Below are 17,760 nucleotides of genomic sequence, written 5' to 3'. Positions count from 1 at the left end.
ATTCCCACTATAGGGCCGACCCAAACCGTACTGTGGGGGCTGATTCCCACTATAGGACCGACCCAAACCGTAGTGTGGGGGCTGATTCCCACTATAGGACCGACCCAAACCGTACTGTGGGGGCTGATTCCCACTATAGGGCCGACCCAAACCCGTACTGTGGGGGCTGATTCCCACTATAGGACCGACCCAAACCCGTACTGTGCTGGCTGATTCCCACTATAGGACCGACCCAAACCCGTACTGTGCTGGCTGATTCCCACTATAGGGCCGACCCAAACTGTACTGTGGGGGCTGATTCCCACTATAGGACCGACCCAAACCCGTACTGTGCTGGCTGATTCCCTCTATAGGACCGACCCAAACCCGTACTGTGCTGGCTGATTCCCACTATAGGACCGACCCAAACCCGTACTGTGCTGGCTCGAAATCAATACATTACCATCACCAGGTATATTGAAGCATCGTATTGTGTCGAGGAAGGAAATCAACAAGACATAGTTCTAAGTTAGGTACTTTTATTTATGTTTTTAACACTAATTCACAAACAAAAATACATCCTTGCAAGAAGAAAAAAAGAAAACAACCAATTTCAACATAATGGTCTCAATATAAAATAACTGGATTCAACTTGTAGATTCTGTTATTGGAGACAGATTTATTTCATCATCCTCAAATTAAAAAGACAAAAAAAAAAAAAAAAAACTAATTTCAAATTAATCTGTTTTTATGTTCATTTCAAAATCACATTTCAGAAATCACATTTTAGTAACTTGGTAATTGTTTTATAGCAGTAATATATAGAGGATTTAGTATGAAACTGATTCATATATATTTCTATATGCTTTGCAAAGCATGTTAGACAAAAGCATCACTGAGCTTCTTCATATTGTTACGCTAAACAATATGTGAGTCCCAAACGGAACCCTACTCCCTACTACACAGTGGACTACTTTAGACCTCCTGGTCAAAAGCAGTGCACTATATAGTGAATAACGTGCCATTTCAGACGCAACCTTAGACTTCTCCATCCATATAAATAGAGGGATTCGTAGTATCCCTAGAGAATGACATCCTAACTGTTCCCCTAAAGAAGGGTGTTCTGTGTCTTTCTACTCCAGACCTGCTGAATTTCATTGTTACACCAACGTTGTTTATTAATCAAAGTAGTACAAAGCCATGAAAAAGATATCAGTGTAAAGGCACAAGAGACTTGCTCCACTCTCAGAGACCACTAAAATGAACCACGACAAGACAACAACAAAAAACACTAGTCAAATGACTACATCAGTCAACTTGGCCTGCCAAGTCTCCCCACTAGAGGGCACTCTCGCTCCAGCAACAGGAGACACTGCACCGCAAACACTAGGACACAGCCAAGGCCCCTTTCTAGAACCCCTGTCCAAAACTCCCAGCCTATGGTGTGTTTTTGCCGATCTGAAGGGGGACTGGATAGGTGTAAGCAATATGCAGATTGCTCCAAGTCATCAACATGTAGGCTGCCCTGATAGAGTCACTGTCTTAAACCTATCCTGTTCCTTCAGATCTGTGACCACCATAATGGTAGGGGTTAAGGTTCATGGTAGGGGTTAAGGTTCGTCTTAAGATTGGGCTACAGTGTTGTTTGCGAACACTCCTCGAATCAAATCCAGAATGTGCAGAGCCCCACATTCACCTTGTTTGTGTGGGAACAATGGCTTAAAGAGACTGCTTGAGGAGTGTACGATTCAGTGAAAAGAATGAAGATAAAGTTTGGACCTTCAGGGAAACAGTCACTGTGCCCAATGGCCCAAGATGGAGGAGTCCTGCTCCCAAACTGAATGAGTAGGTGACTTCAGGGGGTTCCTGTTCCTGCACTGTTGCTGGCTGATACCCACTATAGGGCCAATCCCAACTGCACTGTTGCTGGCTGATACCCACTATAGGGCCAACCCCAACTGCACTGTTGCTGGCTGATACCCACTATAGGGCCAACCCCAACTGCACTGTTGCTGGCTGATACCCACTATAGGGCCAACCCCAACTGCACTGTTGCTGGCTGATACCCACTATAGGGCCAACCCCAACTGCACTGTTGCTGGCTGATACCCACTATACAGTGCATTTGGAAAGTATTCAGACCCCTTGATTTTTTTCCCAAATTTTTGTTATGTTACAGCCTTATTCTAAAATTACTTCACTCATTTTCCCCCTCATCAATCTACACACAATACCCCATAATGACAAAGCAAAAACAGATTTTTAGAAATGTATGTTCATTTATTATTATTAAACTGAGCTCAGGTGCATCCTGTTTCCATTGATCATCCTTTATGTTTCTACAACTTGATTCAAGTCCACACCTGTGGTAAATTAAATTGATTGGACATAATTTGGAAAGGCAGAGTCTATTATAAGGTCCCACAGTTTACAGTGCATGTCAGAGCAAAAACCAAGCTATGAGGTCGAAGGAATCGTCCGTAGAGCTCCGAGACAGGATTGTGTCTGAGCAATCGGGGGAGAAGGGCCTTGATCAGGGAGGTGACCAAGAATCTGATGGTCACTCTGACAGAGCTCCAGAGTTCCTCTGTGGAGATGGAAGAAACTTCCAGAAAGACAACCAGCTCTGCAGCACTCCACCAATCAGGCCTTTATGGTAGAGTGGCCAGACGGAAGCCAATCCTCAGTAAAAGGCACATGACAGCACGCTTGGAGTTTGCCAAAAGGCACCTAAAGGACTCTCAGACCATGAGAAACAAGATTCTCAGGTCTGATGAAACCAAGATTGAACTCTTTGACCTGAATGCCAAGTGTCATTTCTGGAGGAAACCTGGCACTATCCCTACGGTGAAGCATAGTGGTGGCAGCATCATGCTGTGGGGATGTTTTTCAGCGGCAGAGACTGGGAGACTAGTCAGGATTGAGGGAAAGATTAATGGAGAAAAGTATAGAGATTGTAAAAGGTTGCGTCAATCGAATCTGGTATCAGGATAAAATGTGATTCAGAGTCACCGAATATACTTTAAGTATTTTTATTTAACATAAGCGATAAATGGTAAATGCAATTTTCGTATATACGGGTTCACTGTATCACCACGCAGGGTAAAGCAGAGAACTGACTGAACAAGTACAGACATCTTCTTTTATACTGTGACAGATGTAGTTCCAACTTTAGAGTTGGCCTGTCACAGTAGAGGCTTAGCGTGGTTTAAACTTGCTAGCCTATCGGTGGTGCCCAGGCTGGTCCCAGCCTCACAGCACACAGGATCCAGATATCCGGACGTGTTTGTTGTGAAGTTTGAGCTGAGTTGTCGGTGGCTATACTGCTCAGTTCCTGTTTTCTTGTTATTCAGCATTTTTCCATCTTGTCTCAACCTTGTGGTTTGCCCAGTCGACACCCTAGATTAACAACAGCTTTTCTGCAGTCAAGCTATGTTTTGTGATTAACATGTCCTATTTCTATAAGGCATATATTTTTGTTAAAAAGAGAACAAAACCATCCTTCACAAGATCCTTGATGAAAAACTGCTCCAGAGCTCTCAGGGCCTCAGACTGGGGCAAAGGTTCCCCTTTCAACAGGACAACGACCCTAAGCACACAGCCAAGACAACGCAGGAGTGGCTTCGGAACAAGTCTCAATGTCCTTGAGTGACCCAGCCAGAGCCTGGACTTGAACCCGATCAAACATCTCTGGAGGGATCTAAAAAATAGCTGTGCAGCGACGCTCCCCAGAGAGCGTGCAGCGACGATCTGCAGAGAAGAATGGGAGAAACTCCCCAAATACAGGTGTGCCAAGCTTGTAGCGTCGTACCCAAGAAGACTCAAGGCTGAAATTGCTGCCAAAGGTGCTTCAACACCGAGTAAAGGGTCTGATTACTTACGTAAATGTGATATGTTTTATTTTTAATAAATGTACAAACAATTCTAAAAACCTGTTTTTGCTTTGTCATTATGGGGTATTTTGTGTGGATTGATGAGGGGAAAAAACGTATTTAATCCATTTTAGAATAAGGCTGTAACGTAACAACATGTGGGGAAAGTCAAGGGGTTTGAATACTTTCCGAATGCACTATAGGGCCGACCCAAACCGTAGTGTGGCGACTGATTCCCACTATAGGGCCGACCCAAACCGTACTGTGGGGGCTGATTCCCACTATAGGGCCGACCCAAACCGTAGTGTGGGGGCTGATTCCCACTATAGGACCGACCCAAACCGTACTGTGGGGGCTGATTCCCACTATAGGGCCGACCCAAACCCGCTCTGTGGGGGCTGATTCCCACTATAGGGCCGACCCAAACCGTAGTGTGGGGGCTGATTCCCACTATAGGGCCGACCCAAACCCGTACTGTGGGGGCTGATTCCCACTATAGGGCCGACCCAAACCGTACTGTGGGGGCTGATTCCCACTATAGGGCCGACCCAAACCCGTACTGTGGGGGCTGATTCCCACTATAGGGCCGACCCAAACCCGTACTGTGGGGGCTGATTCCCACTATAAGGCCGACCCAAACCGTACTGTGGGGGCTGATTCCCACTATAGGGCCGACACAAACCCGCTCTGTGGGGACTGATTCCCACTATAGGGCCGACCCAAACCGTACTGTGGGGGCTGATTCCCACTATAGGGCCGACCCAAACCGTACTGTGGGGGCTGATTCCCACTATAGGGCCGACCCAAACCCGTACTGTGGGGGCTGATTCCCACTATAGGGCCGACCCAAACCGTACTGTGGGGGCTGATTCCCACTATAGGGCCGACCCAAACCGTACTGTGGGGGCTGATTCCCACTATAGGGCCGACCCAAACCGTACTGTGGGGACTGATTCCCACTATAGGGCCGACCCAAACCGTACTGTGGGGGCTGATTCCCACTATAGGGCCGACCCAAACCGTACTGTGGGGACTGATTCCCACTATAGGACCGACCCAAACCGTAGTGTGGGGGCTGATTCCCACTATAGGGCCGACCCAAACCGTACTGTGGGGACTGATTCCCACTATAGGGCCGACCCAAACCGTACTGTGGGGGCTGATTCCCACTATAGGGCCGACCCAAACCGTACTGTGGGGGCTGATTCCCACTATAGGGCCGACACAAACCCGCTCTGTGGGGGCTGATTCCCACTATAGGGCCGACCCAAACCGTACTGTGGGGGCTGATTCCCACTATAGGGCCGACCCAAACCGTACTGTGGGGGCTGATTCCCACTATAGGGCCGACCCAAACCGTACTGTGGGGACTGATTCCCACTATAGGACCGACCCAAACCGTAGTGTGGGGGCTGATTCCCACTATAGGGCCGACACAAACCCGCTCTGTGGGGGCTGATTCCCACTATAGGGCCGACCCAAACCGTACTGTGGGGGCTGATTCCCACTATAGGACCGACCCAAACCGTAGTGTGGGGGCTGATTCCCACTATAGGACCGACCCAAACCGTACTGTGGGGGCTGATTCCCACTATAGGGCCGACCCAAACCGTACTGTGGGGGCTGATTCCCACTATAGGACCGACCCAAACCGTAGTGTGGGGGCTGATTCCCACTATAGGACCGACCCAAACCGTACTGTGGGGGCTGATTCCCACTATAGGGCCGACCCAAACCCGTACTGTGGGGGCTGATTCCCACTATAGGACCGACCCAAACCCGTACTGTGCTGGCTGATTCCCACTATAGGACCGACCCAAACCTGTACTGTGCTGGCTGATTCCCACTATAGGTCCGACCCAAACTGTACTGTGGGGGCTGATTCCCACTATAGGACCGACCCAAACCCGTACTGTGCTGGCTGATTCCCACTATAGGACCGACCCAAACCCGTACTGTGCTGGCTGATTCCCTCTATAGGACCGACCCAAACCCGTACTGTGCTGGCTCGAAATCAATACATTACCATCACCAGGTATATTGAAGCATCGTATTGTGTCTTCATATTGTGTGGAGGAAGGAAATCAACAAGACATAGCTCTAAGTTAGGTACTTTTATTTATGTTTTTAACACTAATTCACAAACAAAAATACATCCTTGCAAGAAGAAAAGAAGAAAACAACCAATTTCAACATAATGGTCTCGATATAAAATAACTGGATTCAACTTGTAGATTCTGTTATTGGAGACAGATTTATTTCATCATCCTCAAATTAAAAAGACAAAGAAAAAAAAAGAACCTAATTTTAAATTAATCTGTTTTTATGTTCATTTCAAAATCACATTTCAGAAATCACATTTTAGTAACTTGGTAATTGTTTTATAGCAGTAATATATAGAGGATTTAGTATGAAACTGATTCATATATATTTCTATATGCTTTGCAAAGCATGTTAGACAAAAGCATCACTGAGCTTCTTCATATTGTTACGCTAAACAATATGTGAGTCCCAAACGGAACCCTACTCCCTACTACACAGTGGACTACTTTAGACCTCCTGGTCAAAAGCAGTGCACTATATAGTGAATAACGTGCCATTTCAGACGCAACCTTAGACTTCTCCATCCATATAAATAGAGGGATTCGTAGTATCCCTAGAGAATGACATCCTAACTGTTCCCCTAAAGAAGGGTGTTCTGTGTCTTTCTACTCCAGACCTGCTGAATTTCATTGTTACACCAACGTTGTTTATTAATCAAAGTAGTACAAAGCCATGAAAAAGATATCAGTGTAAAGGCACAAGAGACTTGCTCCACTCTCAGAGACCACTAAAATGAACCACGACAAGACAACAACAAAAAACACTAGTCAAATGACTACATCAGTCAACTTGGCCTGCCAAGTCTCCCCACTAGAGGGCACTCTCGCTCCAGCAACAGGAGACACTGCACCGCAAACACTAGGACACAGCCAAGGCCCCTTTCTAGAACCCCTGTCCAAAACTCCCAGCCTATGGTGTGTTTTTGCCGATCTGAAGGGGGACTGGATAGGTGTAAGCAATATGCAGATTGCTCCAAGTCATCAACATGTAGGCTGCCCTGATAGAGTCACTGTCTTAAACCTATCCTGTTCCTTCAGATCTGTGACCACCATAATGGTAGGGGTTAAGGTTCATGGTAGGGGTTAAGGTTCGTCTTAAGATTGGGCTACAGTGTTGTTTGCGAACACTCCTCGAATCAAATCCAGAATGTGCAGAGCCCCACATTCACCTTGTTTGTGTGGGAACAATGGCTTAAAGAGACTGCTTGAGGAGTGTACGATTCAGTGAAAAGAATGAAGATAAAGTTTGGACCTTCAGGGAAACAGTCACTGTGCCCAATGGCCCAAGATGGAGGAGTCCTGCTCCCAAACTGAATGAGTAGGTGACTTCAGGGGGTTCCTGTTTGAAATGACTAGGGCATGGTTCTACAATTAACCATAGAATCTCAAAAGATGAAGACGAAAGACGGGAGGGAGTCGATCGCCACGGGGGAATGTGAGTTAACAGCGGACTTTGCTGCTTGTGTTTTCAGATCCGTTTCACTGCTGCGACGTCAGGAGGATTAACTAAGCAGTGGCCAATCCCCCCATCACACAAGACCCTATATCATGCTAAACCCATACAGTCCTAGAGGAGATTTACCTACATTCCATCTAAGAAGAGTTTCCTTTCAGAGACTTGCCAGCTAGGCATTGAATATCCTGTTTCATGGAGCCTTAACAGAGTAGTCAGGAAGAGAAAGGCCTGCATAGGCAGTTCATCATGCTCATGTTTTCAAAGGACATTAGTACATTCTATTGGTCACCAGCTACAGTATCCCACTGAGTCCATCACCTATGCTGAGGTTTATCCACCTAGCGAAGGTACAACCCATCGTCTACCCTTACCCTCTCTATCTACCGTATATCTACTGTATATCTATGTCCACCCACAACACTTGGTCTTAGTTCTGTTGAAACACACAAACCAATCTAGACATATAGGGAGGATTATGTTTGAATACTAACATGGATCTCTTCCCACACAGACACACACAATCCCAACACACACTCACACTCGCCAGGCGCCCACAGGGGCCACAGCGGGGGGGTGCTCTGTAGCTGGGGCTGTGTGAATGGTGGATTTGAGTCAGCGGGTAGTGTTTTGTTGATGCTGAATGGACTTTTAGCAGACAAACTCCTGTCTCATGCGGATGATCTGCAGCAGGGCGGCTTGGACGTCCTCATCCATGTGGCCCTGGGAGAAACAACAACAGCTTTGAGAACATCCACTTGTCCTCTACTTCACAGTTATGGCAGCAGTGTGGGCTATGGGTCAGTCTTACTGGTGTCGTCAGCAGTGTGGGCTATGGGTCAGTCTTACTGGTGTCGTCAGCAGTGTGGGCTATGGGTCAGTCTTACTGGTGTCGTCAGCAGTGTGGGCTATGGGTCAGTCTTACTGGTGTCGTCAGCAGTGTGGGCTATGGGTCAGTCTTACTGGTGTCGTCAGCAGTGTGGGCTATGGGTCAGTCTTACTGGGGTCGTCAGCAGTGTGGGCTATGGGTCAGTCTTACTGGGGTCGTCAGCAGTGTGGGCTATGGGTCAGTCTTACTGGTGTCGTCAGCAGTGTGGGCTATGGGTCAGTCTTACTGGTGTCGTCAGCAGTGTGGGCTATGGGCCAGTCTTACTGGGGTCGTCAGCAGTGTGGGCTATGGGTCAGTCTTACTGGGGTCGTCAGCAGTGTGGGCTATGGGCCAGTCTTACTGGGGTCGTCAGCAGTGTGGGCTATGGGCCAGTCTTACTGGGGTCGTCAGCAGTGTGGGCTATGGGCCAGTCTTACTGGGGTCGTCAGCAGTGTGGGCTATGGGCCAGTCTTACTGGGGTCGTCAGCAGTGTGGGCTATGGGCGAGTCTTACTGGGGTCGCCAGCAGTGTGGGCTATGGGCCAGTCTTACTGGGGTCGTCAGCAGTGTGGGCTATGGGCCAGTCTTACTGGGATCGTCAGCAGTGTGGGCTATGGGCCAGTCTTACTGGGGTCGTCAGCAGTGTGGGCTATGGGCCAGTCTTACTGGGGTCGCCAGCAGTGTGGGCTATGGGCGAGTCTTACTGGGGTCGTCAGCAGTGTGGGCTATGGGCCAGTCTTACTGGGGTCGCCAGCAGTGTGGGCTATGGGCCAGTCTTACTGGTGTCGTCAGCAGTGTGGGCTATGGGCCAGTCTTACTGGTGTCGTCAGCAGTGTGGGCTATGGGCCAGTCTTACTGGTGTCGTCAGCAGTGTGGGCTATGGTCCAGTCTTACTGGGGACGTCAGCAGTGTGGGCTATGGGCCAGTCGTACTGGGGACGTCAGCAGTGTGGGCTATGGGCCAGTCTTACTGGGGTCGTCGGCAGTGTGGGCTATGGGCCAGTATCAACAATAACATTTATTTTCAGATATATTATTTGTCTTCAGGAAGTTGCTGGGCAACAAAAATGCAAGAGATGCCAGGGAGGCCTGTGTGTTATATTACTTTAACTAGAAATTACTAACTAAAAGAGACACACTGACCTGTGCAGCACTGAGGAGATGAGTTCTATAAATTGAAACCACCTCTCTGTGTTGACTCTCAGCATCCTGTGAAGAGAGAGGGGGGGAGAGAGAGGGGGACGGAGAGAGAGGAGAGAGGGGGACGGAGAGAGAGAGAGAGGACAGAGAGAGAGAGGGAGGGGGAGAAAGGAGAGAGGGAAGAGCAAGAGTGTGTGAGAGAGAGAGAGAGAGAGAGAGAGAGAGAGAGAGAGAGAGAGAGAGAGAGAGAGAGAGAGAGAGAGAGAGAGAGAGAGGAGAAGAGAGAGAACAAGAGATATGATGAGTACAGGCCCACTATGGGCTGACCTGGCAGACACTACAAAGGGACGCCGTCTGCCTGGCCCCACCTTACCACGCACCTCTGAAATACGCCCGTCTTTCACAGCAAAATAGATGGCATCCATATTTTCCTGAAGACTGCCAACATCGAACGACAGAGCCAAGAAAGCGAACTCCAAATCAAAACGTGGGCCCAACCGTGGGTTCACATCAGAGCATGAGTAATGACGTTTTCAGGATTCTAATATGGACCTCATTTTCTTTTCATCTGGGTTCTGGCTAGCCGCTAGACCCGACTTCAAAAAAAGTACACCAGTTCATTCTCTGCCTCCATCATTTCAAAGGCTCATAGTGAGCTGACAGAGAGGAAGGCAGAGGTCGTCCTTGAAAATCAGGTGCACAGACATTTGTTTTGTTCAGTCTCGCATAGTTTCCAGCTCAGCGGTAAATGGGCTGTAATACCACACAGCGAGAGTGTTACTGTAATTATACGACAGACAAATAGTCTTTGGTATGTAAGAGCACTGACACAGATGTTCTGTCTGATGTACGGATATGTCCACAGGGAATGGGTTCATTTACACTAACTAACTGTAGGAGGAGGATCAATCATGTCTGGACCAAACCTCTATGTCATCAAGGTAATTAACGAAGATAATGACATCCCATTATCGGTAACTAACGCTGGACTGAAAAAATGCTTTCGTCCCGACTAACGAGTCCATTATGTTTGGAGCCAGAGAGTACTGAGTGACTGATTATGGTGTTAGTGCAGCGTATTGACATGACACCATGTTATAGGTCATCGTCTGTCATGAGTATAAAATGTCAATACAATCAAGTATGTACACTATGTCGGCAAGTCAATTGTTACAGCTTCACACAATTTAAGGGACCACAACATAAATAAGTCATTGACTTTGTGTCATCCCTGACAAGTTTTAAAATGTACAGGTATGTTCTGTGTGTATGTTTTAAACTGTCAAATAAGGGCAATGTCACAGAAATGCTAGGTCAGCTACAACTGGCTGCCATCCACTACATCTGCAGTGTGTGTGTGTGTGTGTGTACACACTCACAGCCAGCTGCTGCTGCAGGCTCTTGATCTGGGCCTGGAGTGTGTCGATGTGCTGCATCTGTCTCTTATTGGGTGCAGCGTTGCCAGCGTAGGCCAGCTGGGACAGACCGTTGAGGGCCTGCTTCAGTCTCTCCACGTCCGTCAACAGCTCGCTGATCTGAAACACACAAAGCTGTTAGCACCAGAATATACATAACTATCTACATGTTTAGAAAACCTAATATCAACGGACCAAAGTATTGCCAGAAAAACCACCAAACTTCTTAACAGAACTAAAAACGGAGAAATGTACATCTTACCAAATGTAAATACAGTCAAAAGTTGAGACACCAACTCATTCCAGGGTTTGTATTTTTACTATTTTCTACATTGTAGAATAATAGTGAAGACATCAAAACTATGATATAATACATATGGATTCATGTAGTAACCAAAAAAGTGTTAAACAAATCAAAATGTATTTGAGATTCTTCAAAGTAACCACCCTTTGCCTTGATGACCGCTTTGCACATTATTGGCATTCTCCAGCTTCATGAGGTAGTCACCTGGAATGCATTTCAATTAACATTCTCAATAGGGGGTGCTGTTTGCACTTTGTAATAATTTCGTTCCCAAATTAAACTGCCTCGTACTCAATTCTTGCTCGTACAATATGCATATTATTATTACTATTGGATAGAAAACACTCTCTAGTTTCTAAAACCGTTTGAATTATATCTGTGAGTAAAACAGAACTCGAGTTGGAGCAATTTTCCTATGAGGAAGTGAGAAATCTGAAATCTGCAGGCTGTTCTGAGGTCGGTTTATTAATTTGCATGTATTCTATTGGTTGAGATGCACTGCATACGCCTTCCCCTGGATGTCAGCAAATAGTGAGAATTGGAATGGAGTTGCTAGGCAGATCTGAGGCCTTATAAATGGGCTGGCAACATGGTGTCCTCTCTTTTTTCCCTTCGCCATGACGCAAGACAGACCTCAGGATGGCGTTCTAGAAAGCTCCCGTTATAGCCCTTAGATATATCCGGCTCTGATTTTATTTAATATAGGTGTTAAAGACATCATAATGTTGTTATTTTAAACCGAGTTATATCAGTTTATATCAGTATATTGCGATTTTCGGGTATTTATTTGTGCTGCGTTCTAGGGAGTTGGGCACGTCTGGCCCACATGGCTAATGTTTACTGCTAATTCCAAAGTTGAAGGCGACAATCTACAACCGAGCAACGATTCTTTTGGAAAAAGGACAACTTGCCCAAGATTCTGATGGGAGCTCATCAAAAAGTAAGAACTATTTATGATGTTAATTCGTTGTTCTGTTGAAAAATGTAAAACTCATATTCCGCCATTAATTACGGTGCGGTCTCGCTTTAACGCACGCTGTATGTCGTAGTAACGTTAATTTGAAAAATCTAACACAGCGGTTGCATTAAGAACTAATGTATCTTTCATTTGCTGTCCAACCTGTATTTTTTAGTCAAGTTTATGATTAGTTACTGATTAGATTAGGTGCCTCTCCCAAGATTTCTCCCGACATATTGTTGGCAGCTTGGCTACTATTCTCATTGTATAACCACGATTTGTGCCGCTAAATATGCACATTTTCGAACAAACTCTATATGTATTGTGTAATATGATGTTATAGGACTGTCATCTGAAGAAGTTTGAGAAGGTTAGTGAAAAAATTTATATCTTTTGCTGGTTTATTCATTATCGCTATTGTTGGCTTGAATCAATGCTGTTGTGTGGTTGGCTATTGTAGTAAGCTAATATAATGCTATATTGTGTTTGCTGTAAAACACTTAAAAAATCTGAAATATTGGCTGGATTCACAAGATCTTTGTCTTTCATTTGCTGTACGCTGTGTATTTTTCAGAAATGTTTTATGATGAGTATTTAGGTAATTCACGTTGGTCTCTGTAGTTATTCTAGTTGCTTTGGTGAGAGTTGTGATGGTGGCTGCAATGGTAAACTATGATTTATACCTGAAATATGCACATTTTTCTAACAAAACATATGCTATACAATAAATATGTTATCAGACTGTCATCTGATGAAGTTGTTTCTTGGTTAGTGGCTATTTATATCTTTATTTGGTCGAAATTGTGATAGCTACCTATGCAGGAAAAAAATGGTGGGAAAAAAAAGTTGTCTTTTGCTATCGTGGTTAGCTAATAGATTTACATATTGTGTCTTCCCTGTAAAACATTTTAAAAATCAGAAATGATGGCTGGATTCACAAGATGTGTATCTTTCATCTGGTGTCTTGGACTTGTGATTTAATGCTATTTAGATGCTAGTATTTACTTGTGACGCTATGCTAGGCTATGCTAGTCAGCTTTTTTACTGATGGGGGTGCTCCCGGATCCGGGATTGTGTGCAAGTAGAAGTTAACAGGTGTACCTTGTTAAAAGTACATTTGTGGAATTTCTTACCTTCTGATTGAGACAATCAGTTGTGTTGTGACAAGGTAGGGGTGGTATACAGAAGATAGCCCTATTTGGTAAAAGAGCAAGTCCATATTATGGCAAGAACAGCTCAAATAAGCAAAGAGAAATGACAGTCAATCAGGAAAATGTCAAGAACTTTGAAAGTTTCTTCAAGTGCAGTCGCAAAAACCATCAAGCGCTATGATGAAACTGGCTCTCATGAGGACCGCCACAGGAAAGGAAAACCCAGCGTTACCTCTGCTGCGAGGATAAGCTCATTATAGTTAACAGCACCCTCAGATTGCTGCCCAAATAAATGCTTCATAGTTCAAGTAACAGACACGTCTCAACATCAACCGTTCAGAGGAGACTGCGTGAATCAGGCCTTCATGATCGAATTGCTGCAAAGAAACCACTACTAAAGGACACCAATAATAAGAAGAGACTTGCTTGGGCCAAGAAACACGAGTTAGATCGTTGGAAATCTGTCATTTGGTCTGAAGAGTCCAAATTTGGGATTTTTTAGTTCCAACCAACTTGTCTTTGTGAGACGCAGAGTAGGTGAATGGATGATCTCTACATGTGTGGTTCCCACCGTGAAGCATGGAGGAGGAGGTGTGATGGTGCTTTGCTGGTGACACTGTCGGTGATTCATTTAGAATTCAAATCACACTTAACCATCATGGCTACCACAGCATTCTGCAGCGATACGCCATCCCATCTGGTTTGCGTTTAGTGGGACTATTTGATTTTTAACAGGACAATGACACAAAATACACATCCAGGCTGTGTAAGGGCAAGTTGACCAAGAAGGAGAGTGATGGAGTGCTGCATCAGATGACCTGGCCTCCACAATCACCCGACCTCAATCCAATTGAGATGGTTTGGGATGAGTTGGACCTCAGAGTAAAGGAAAAGCAGCTAACAAGTGCTCAGCATTTGTGGGAACTCCTTCAAGACTGTTGGAATATCATTCCTCAAGAAGCTGGTTGAGAGAATGCCAAGAGTGTACTTTATAGAATCTCAAATATATTTGTATTTGTTTTTTTGGGTTACTACATGATTCCATTTGTGTTCTTTCATAGTTTCAATGTCTTCACTATTATTCTACAATGTAGAAAATTGTACAAATAAAAACCCTTGAATGAGTAGGTGTGTCCACTTTTGGCTGGTACTGTACATTTAGGTTTAGGTAAAAATGGCCAACAAATCAATGCAGAATATTTCTCCTACCTTCTTGTCTTTGACCTCGGTCTGCTCGGCCGACATCTGGATCCTCCTCTGGAACTCCCCGATGGTGCTGAGCGACTCCTCGTACCTCTCCTTCAGCTCCCGGATCTCCTTATCCATGGTGTTGCTCTTCTCCTGCAGGGCCTCAGTTTCCACCCTGGCCCTGGCCTTGTCCTCCCTGGCCCTGCCCTCGTCCTCCCTGGCCTGGGCCACCTCACGATGGAGCACCTCGCACTGCTCCGCCAGCCCAGATAGCCTCTCCCCCAACGCCGCCGTCTCTTCCTGCAGACGTTGCTTCTCGGCTTTCACCTGGCTCAACTGGTCCTCTCTTCCTCCGAGTTCCTCCAGGGCCTGGGTGGCCCGGAGCATCTCTGACTGCAGGGCTGCCACGTTCTGGGCCCTCTGGGCGCTGGTCTCCTGCTCCTGGCGAAGGGAAGCGAGTAGCTGGGCTACCTGCCCCTCCAGGGCCTCCTTGGCCTGAGCATGCTGCTGCAGGAGGACGGCCTGGTCCCCGGAGCATCCCTGGAGCTCCTTCTCCAAGGAGCAGGCTCTCTGGGCCTCCCCACGCTGGGCCTCCCTGGCTTTCTGGCACTCGTCCTGGGCTTGCTGGATGGTGCCCCTCAGGGCTCGGTGCTCGGTCTCATAGTGTTCCAGCCGGGCCGACTCGGATTCCAGGCGCTGTTGCAGGCGCTGGATGTCAGTGTTACTCAGGGCATTCTGCTCCTCCAGCTCTGCCCTCTGCACAGTCACGTCTTTGTACTGCTGCTCCAGGTCCACCAACCTCAGCGTCAGCTCCTCCATTTTACCCCTGTACTCATCTTCCACCTCCTTGTGTTTTTCACTGGCGACAAAGCCTGTCTCCATTCTCTGCTGCACAGATTCCATCTGCACTTTCAGTTTCTCTTTCTCCTGCTTGTGACGTTCCCCCTCCAACTTCTCCTGGTTGTACTTCTCTTGCATCTCCGAGAGCTTTCCTGTCAAGTCTTTCAGCTTGGTGTTGTAGGAGTTCTCCCTCTCCTCTATGGCAGTCAACGGGACAAACTTGGCCTGGATAGCTTCCTGGATGGTGTCTAGTTCTTTCTTCTGCGCCTCCATTTCTTGGTGAAGCTTTACTGTCCCATCTTGCGCAGACTGGTAGCTTGCCAACGCCTCTTTGGCCCGATGCTCCGCCTCAACAACAGCATTGCTCAACTTAACCCTTACAGCTTCATGGTCTATAAGGCACACATAGTCATTTTCGATCATCACCTGAACATTCTCCAGCTTCTCTTTCAACTCTGCACTACCCTCTCTCACCTTCTGCAACTCTTCCTCACTTTCTTTGCCCTCCATCTCCAGTTTGGAGAGCTCAGCCTTGGCCTTCTCCAAAGCAGCACTCAGCTCCATATTCACTTGCTCATGTTTCTCTCTGGACACGTACTCTCCATTTAGGCTCTGTTTCAGAGACTGGTTCTTGGCAGTGACCTGGGCCAGCTCCTTCTCTCTCTCTTCAAACCTCTTCTGGAGCACTTCCAGTTCCTTCACCAGTTCAGCGTTGCGAGCATTCAGGGCACCCACTTCGCTCCGGAACTTCTCGGAGGGCACGGTAGCGCTCTGTAGGCTGGTGACGCTCTCACACAGGGTGACCCTCTCCGTTTGTAGCCTCTGGATCTGTACCTCGGCCTGGCCGTTCCTTTCTGCGGCCTCCACCAGCCTCTCCTCCAGCTCCTCCACAGCTCTCTCCAGGGCGCTCTTGGCCTCTTCGTGGGCCTTGAGGGGGATGAAGTTGGCCTCCACCCTGCTATTGAGCTCCTCCAGCTGCTCCTGGAGCATCTCCCGCTCCTCCTCGCTCTCCTCTACCTGGCGGATCAGTGCCTGGCTCTTGGCAGTTATGTCCGCCAGCCTCCTCTTCAGGGAGGAACTCTGTTCCTCCAGGGTCGTCCTCATCCTCTCATGCTCCTGCAGAGGGACCGCCCCTGTCCCGGCCTGGGCAGGCTGGCTGTCCATTTCCCTGTGTAGCTCAGCCACCTCCTCCAGCACACGGTCATAGTCCTCCCGCAGCTCTGCCAGCTGACGCTCCTTCTCATCCACCGCATTGCTCAACAGGTTCTTCATGTTGTCGAACTTCTCTGCCGGCACAACCTTCTCTCCCTGCCGTGCCTGGGTCTCCTTAATGAGGGCCTCCATGTCCAGCAGAGCCTCTGCCAGCTCATCCCTCTCCTCCCGCAAGGCAGTCAGCTCCAGGCCCAGCCGCTCTGCCTCCACCGCCAGCTGGCCCTCGCTGCTCTTGTACTCCTCCAGGGCCTTCTCACTCTGCTTCAGGTGGTTACGCACGCGCCCCACCTCGGCCGAGGCGCCCTCGTACTTGGCCTTGACATCGTGGAGCTGGGCACGGAGCTCATCGGCCGCCTGGCCTCCTAGGTGCTCCTTGACCGCCACCACGTGGGCCTGGAGCTGCTTGACCTTGGCTTCAGAGTCCAGCATCCTCTTCTGGACGTCCCCCAGTGCCTCCTCCAGCTCCTGGACCTGCCGGTCTGCCTGCCGCTGGATGGTCTCCCGGCTCTGGGCCAGCTCTTGGCACTCCTGGCTTTTGCGGGCCAGTGCCGCCTGCAGGCGAAGAGCCTCTTCCTCAGCAGTCTGCTGCCGCCTCCTCACCGTCTCCAGCTCGCGCCGCAGGGCCTCCACCTCCTCGACTGGGTCCCAGCCCACACCAGGACGTCCCGCAAGCTCCAGGGGACGGGACAGTGAGTGCGAAAGACCGGACGACTGCAGCACCTACAGCAGGAACAAAAGTTTAATGTGTGTGGAATGATTGTGCAATTTACATACACTTCGCACACCTATTTCTCACTAACAGCAGTGTCAGTCCAATATTGGTTTTGCAATGAGAGCTGACTTAGTCAGTTCCACTATAGCGACACGAGAATACTGAGAAGATGTGAAGGCTACAATAGGATAAAAAATATCAATTTAAAAGTTGAGCCCAAAATTTTAAAACTACCTGCAGTGGTTTAAGAGAATAAATCTCTCATTTGCTGGGGTACAAACAGCTGACAGGACGAAATGAGATTTCAGCCGTATATTTGGCTGTCAGAGAGCTGATAAGCTCATGGTTGCTGACTGGACTAGAATACACAGCAGATATGGTCTGCGTGCGTTTCATACTTCATGACAGTTACCTTTTCATTGCGGGCCATAATGCTCTAGAAAAACGAAGAAGTCAGGTTTACCTGCGCTGAATCCAGGCTTTGAGATTGTTTGACGAGGACGTTGTCTTTTCCTGCCAGAACAAATACAGAGATGATTCAGAAGAGGTCTTTTTTAATTCAGATCCT

At 47.6% G+C, this 17,760-nt stretch overlaps 1 protein-coding gene across 1 annotated transcript in view; it reads right to left on the bottom strand.

Moving 5' to 3' along the window:
• Nucleotides 1-5,950: 5,950 nt before the first annotated feature.
• LOC120053354 (uveal autoantigen with coiled-coil domains and ankyrin repeats-like) overlaps nt 5,951-17,760 on the bottom strand; it is a 147,098-nt gene continuing 135,288 nt past the window's right edge. Inside the window, exons 11-15 of the mRNA XM_039000480.1 lie at nt 17,656-17,705; nt 14,450-17,200; nt 10,792-10,947; nt 9,416-9,481; nt 5,951-8,129 (exon numbers count right to left, since the gene is read on the bottom strand). Of these exons, the coding sequence (XP_038856408.1) occupies nt 8,058-8,129; nt 9,416-9,481; nt 10,792-10,947; nt 14,450-17,200; nt 17,656-17,705 (3,095 nt within the window). The 3' untranslated portion in view covers nt 5,951-8,057. The remainder of the gene's footprint in view (nt 8,130-9,415; nt 9,482-10,791; nt 10,948-14,449; nt 17,201-17,655; nt 17,706-17,760) is intronic.

This window comes from Salvelinus namaycush, chromosome 1 (assembly GCF_016432855.1).
Source record: "Salvelinus namaycush isolate Seneca chromosome 1, SaNama_1.0, whole genome shotgun sequence".
Lineage (NCBI taxonomy): Eukaryota > Metazoa > Chordata > Actinopteri > Salmoniformes > Salmonidae > Salvelinus > Salvelinus namaycush.
Note: the sequence above shows the minus strand (reverse complement) of the source record. Positions and strands in the feature narration are given on the sequence as shown.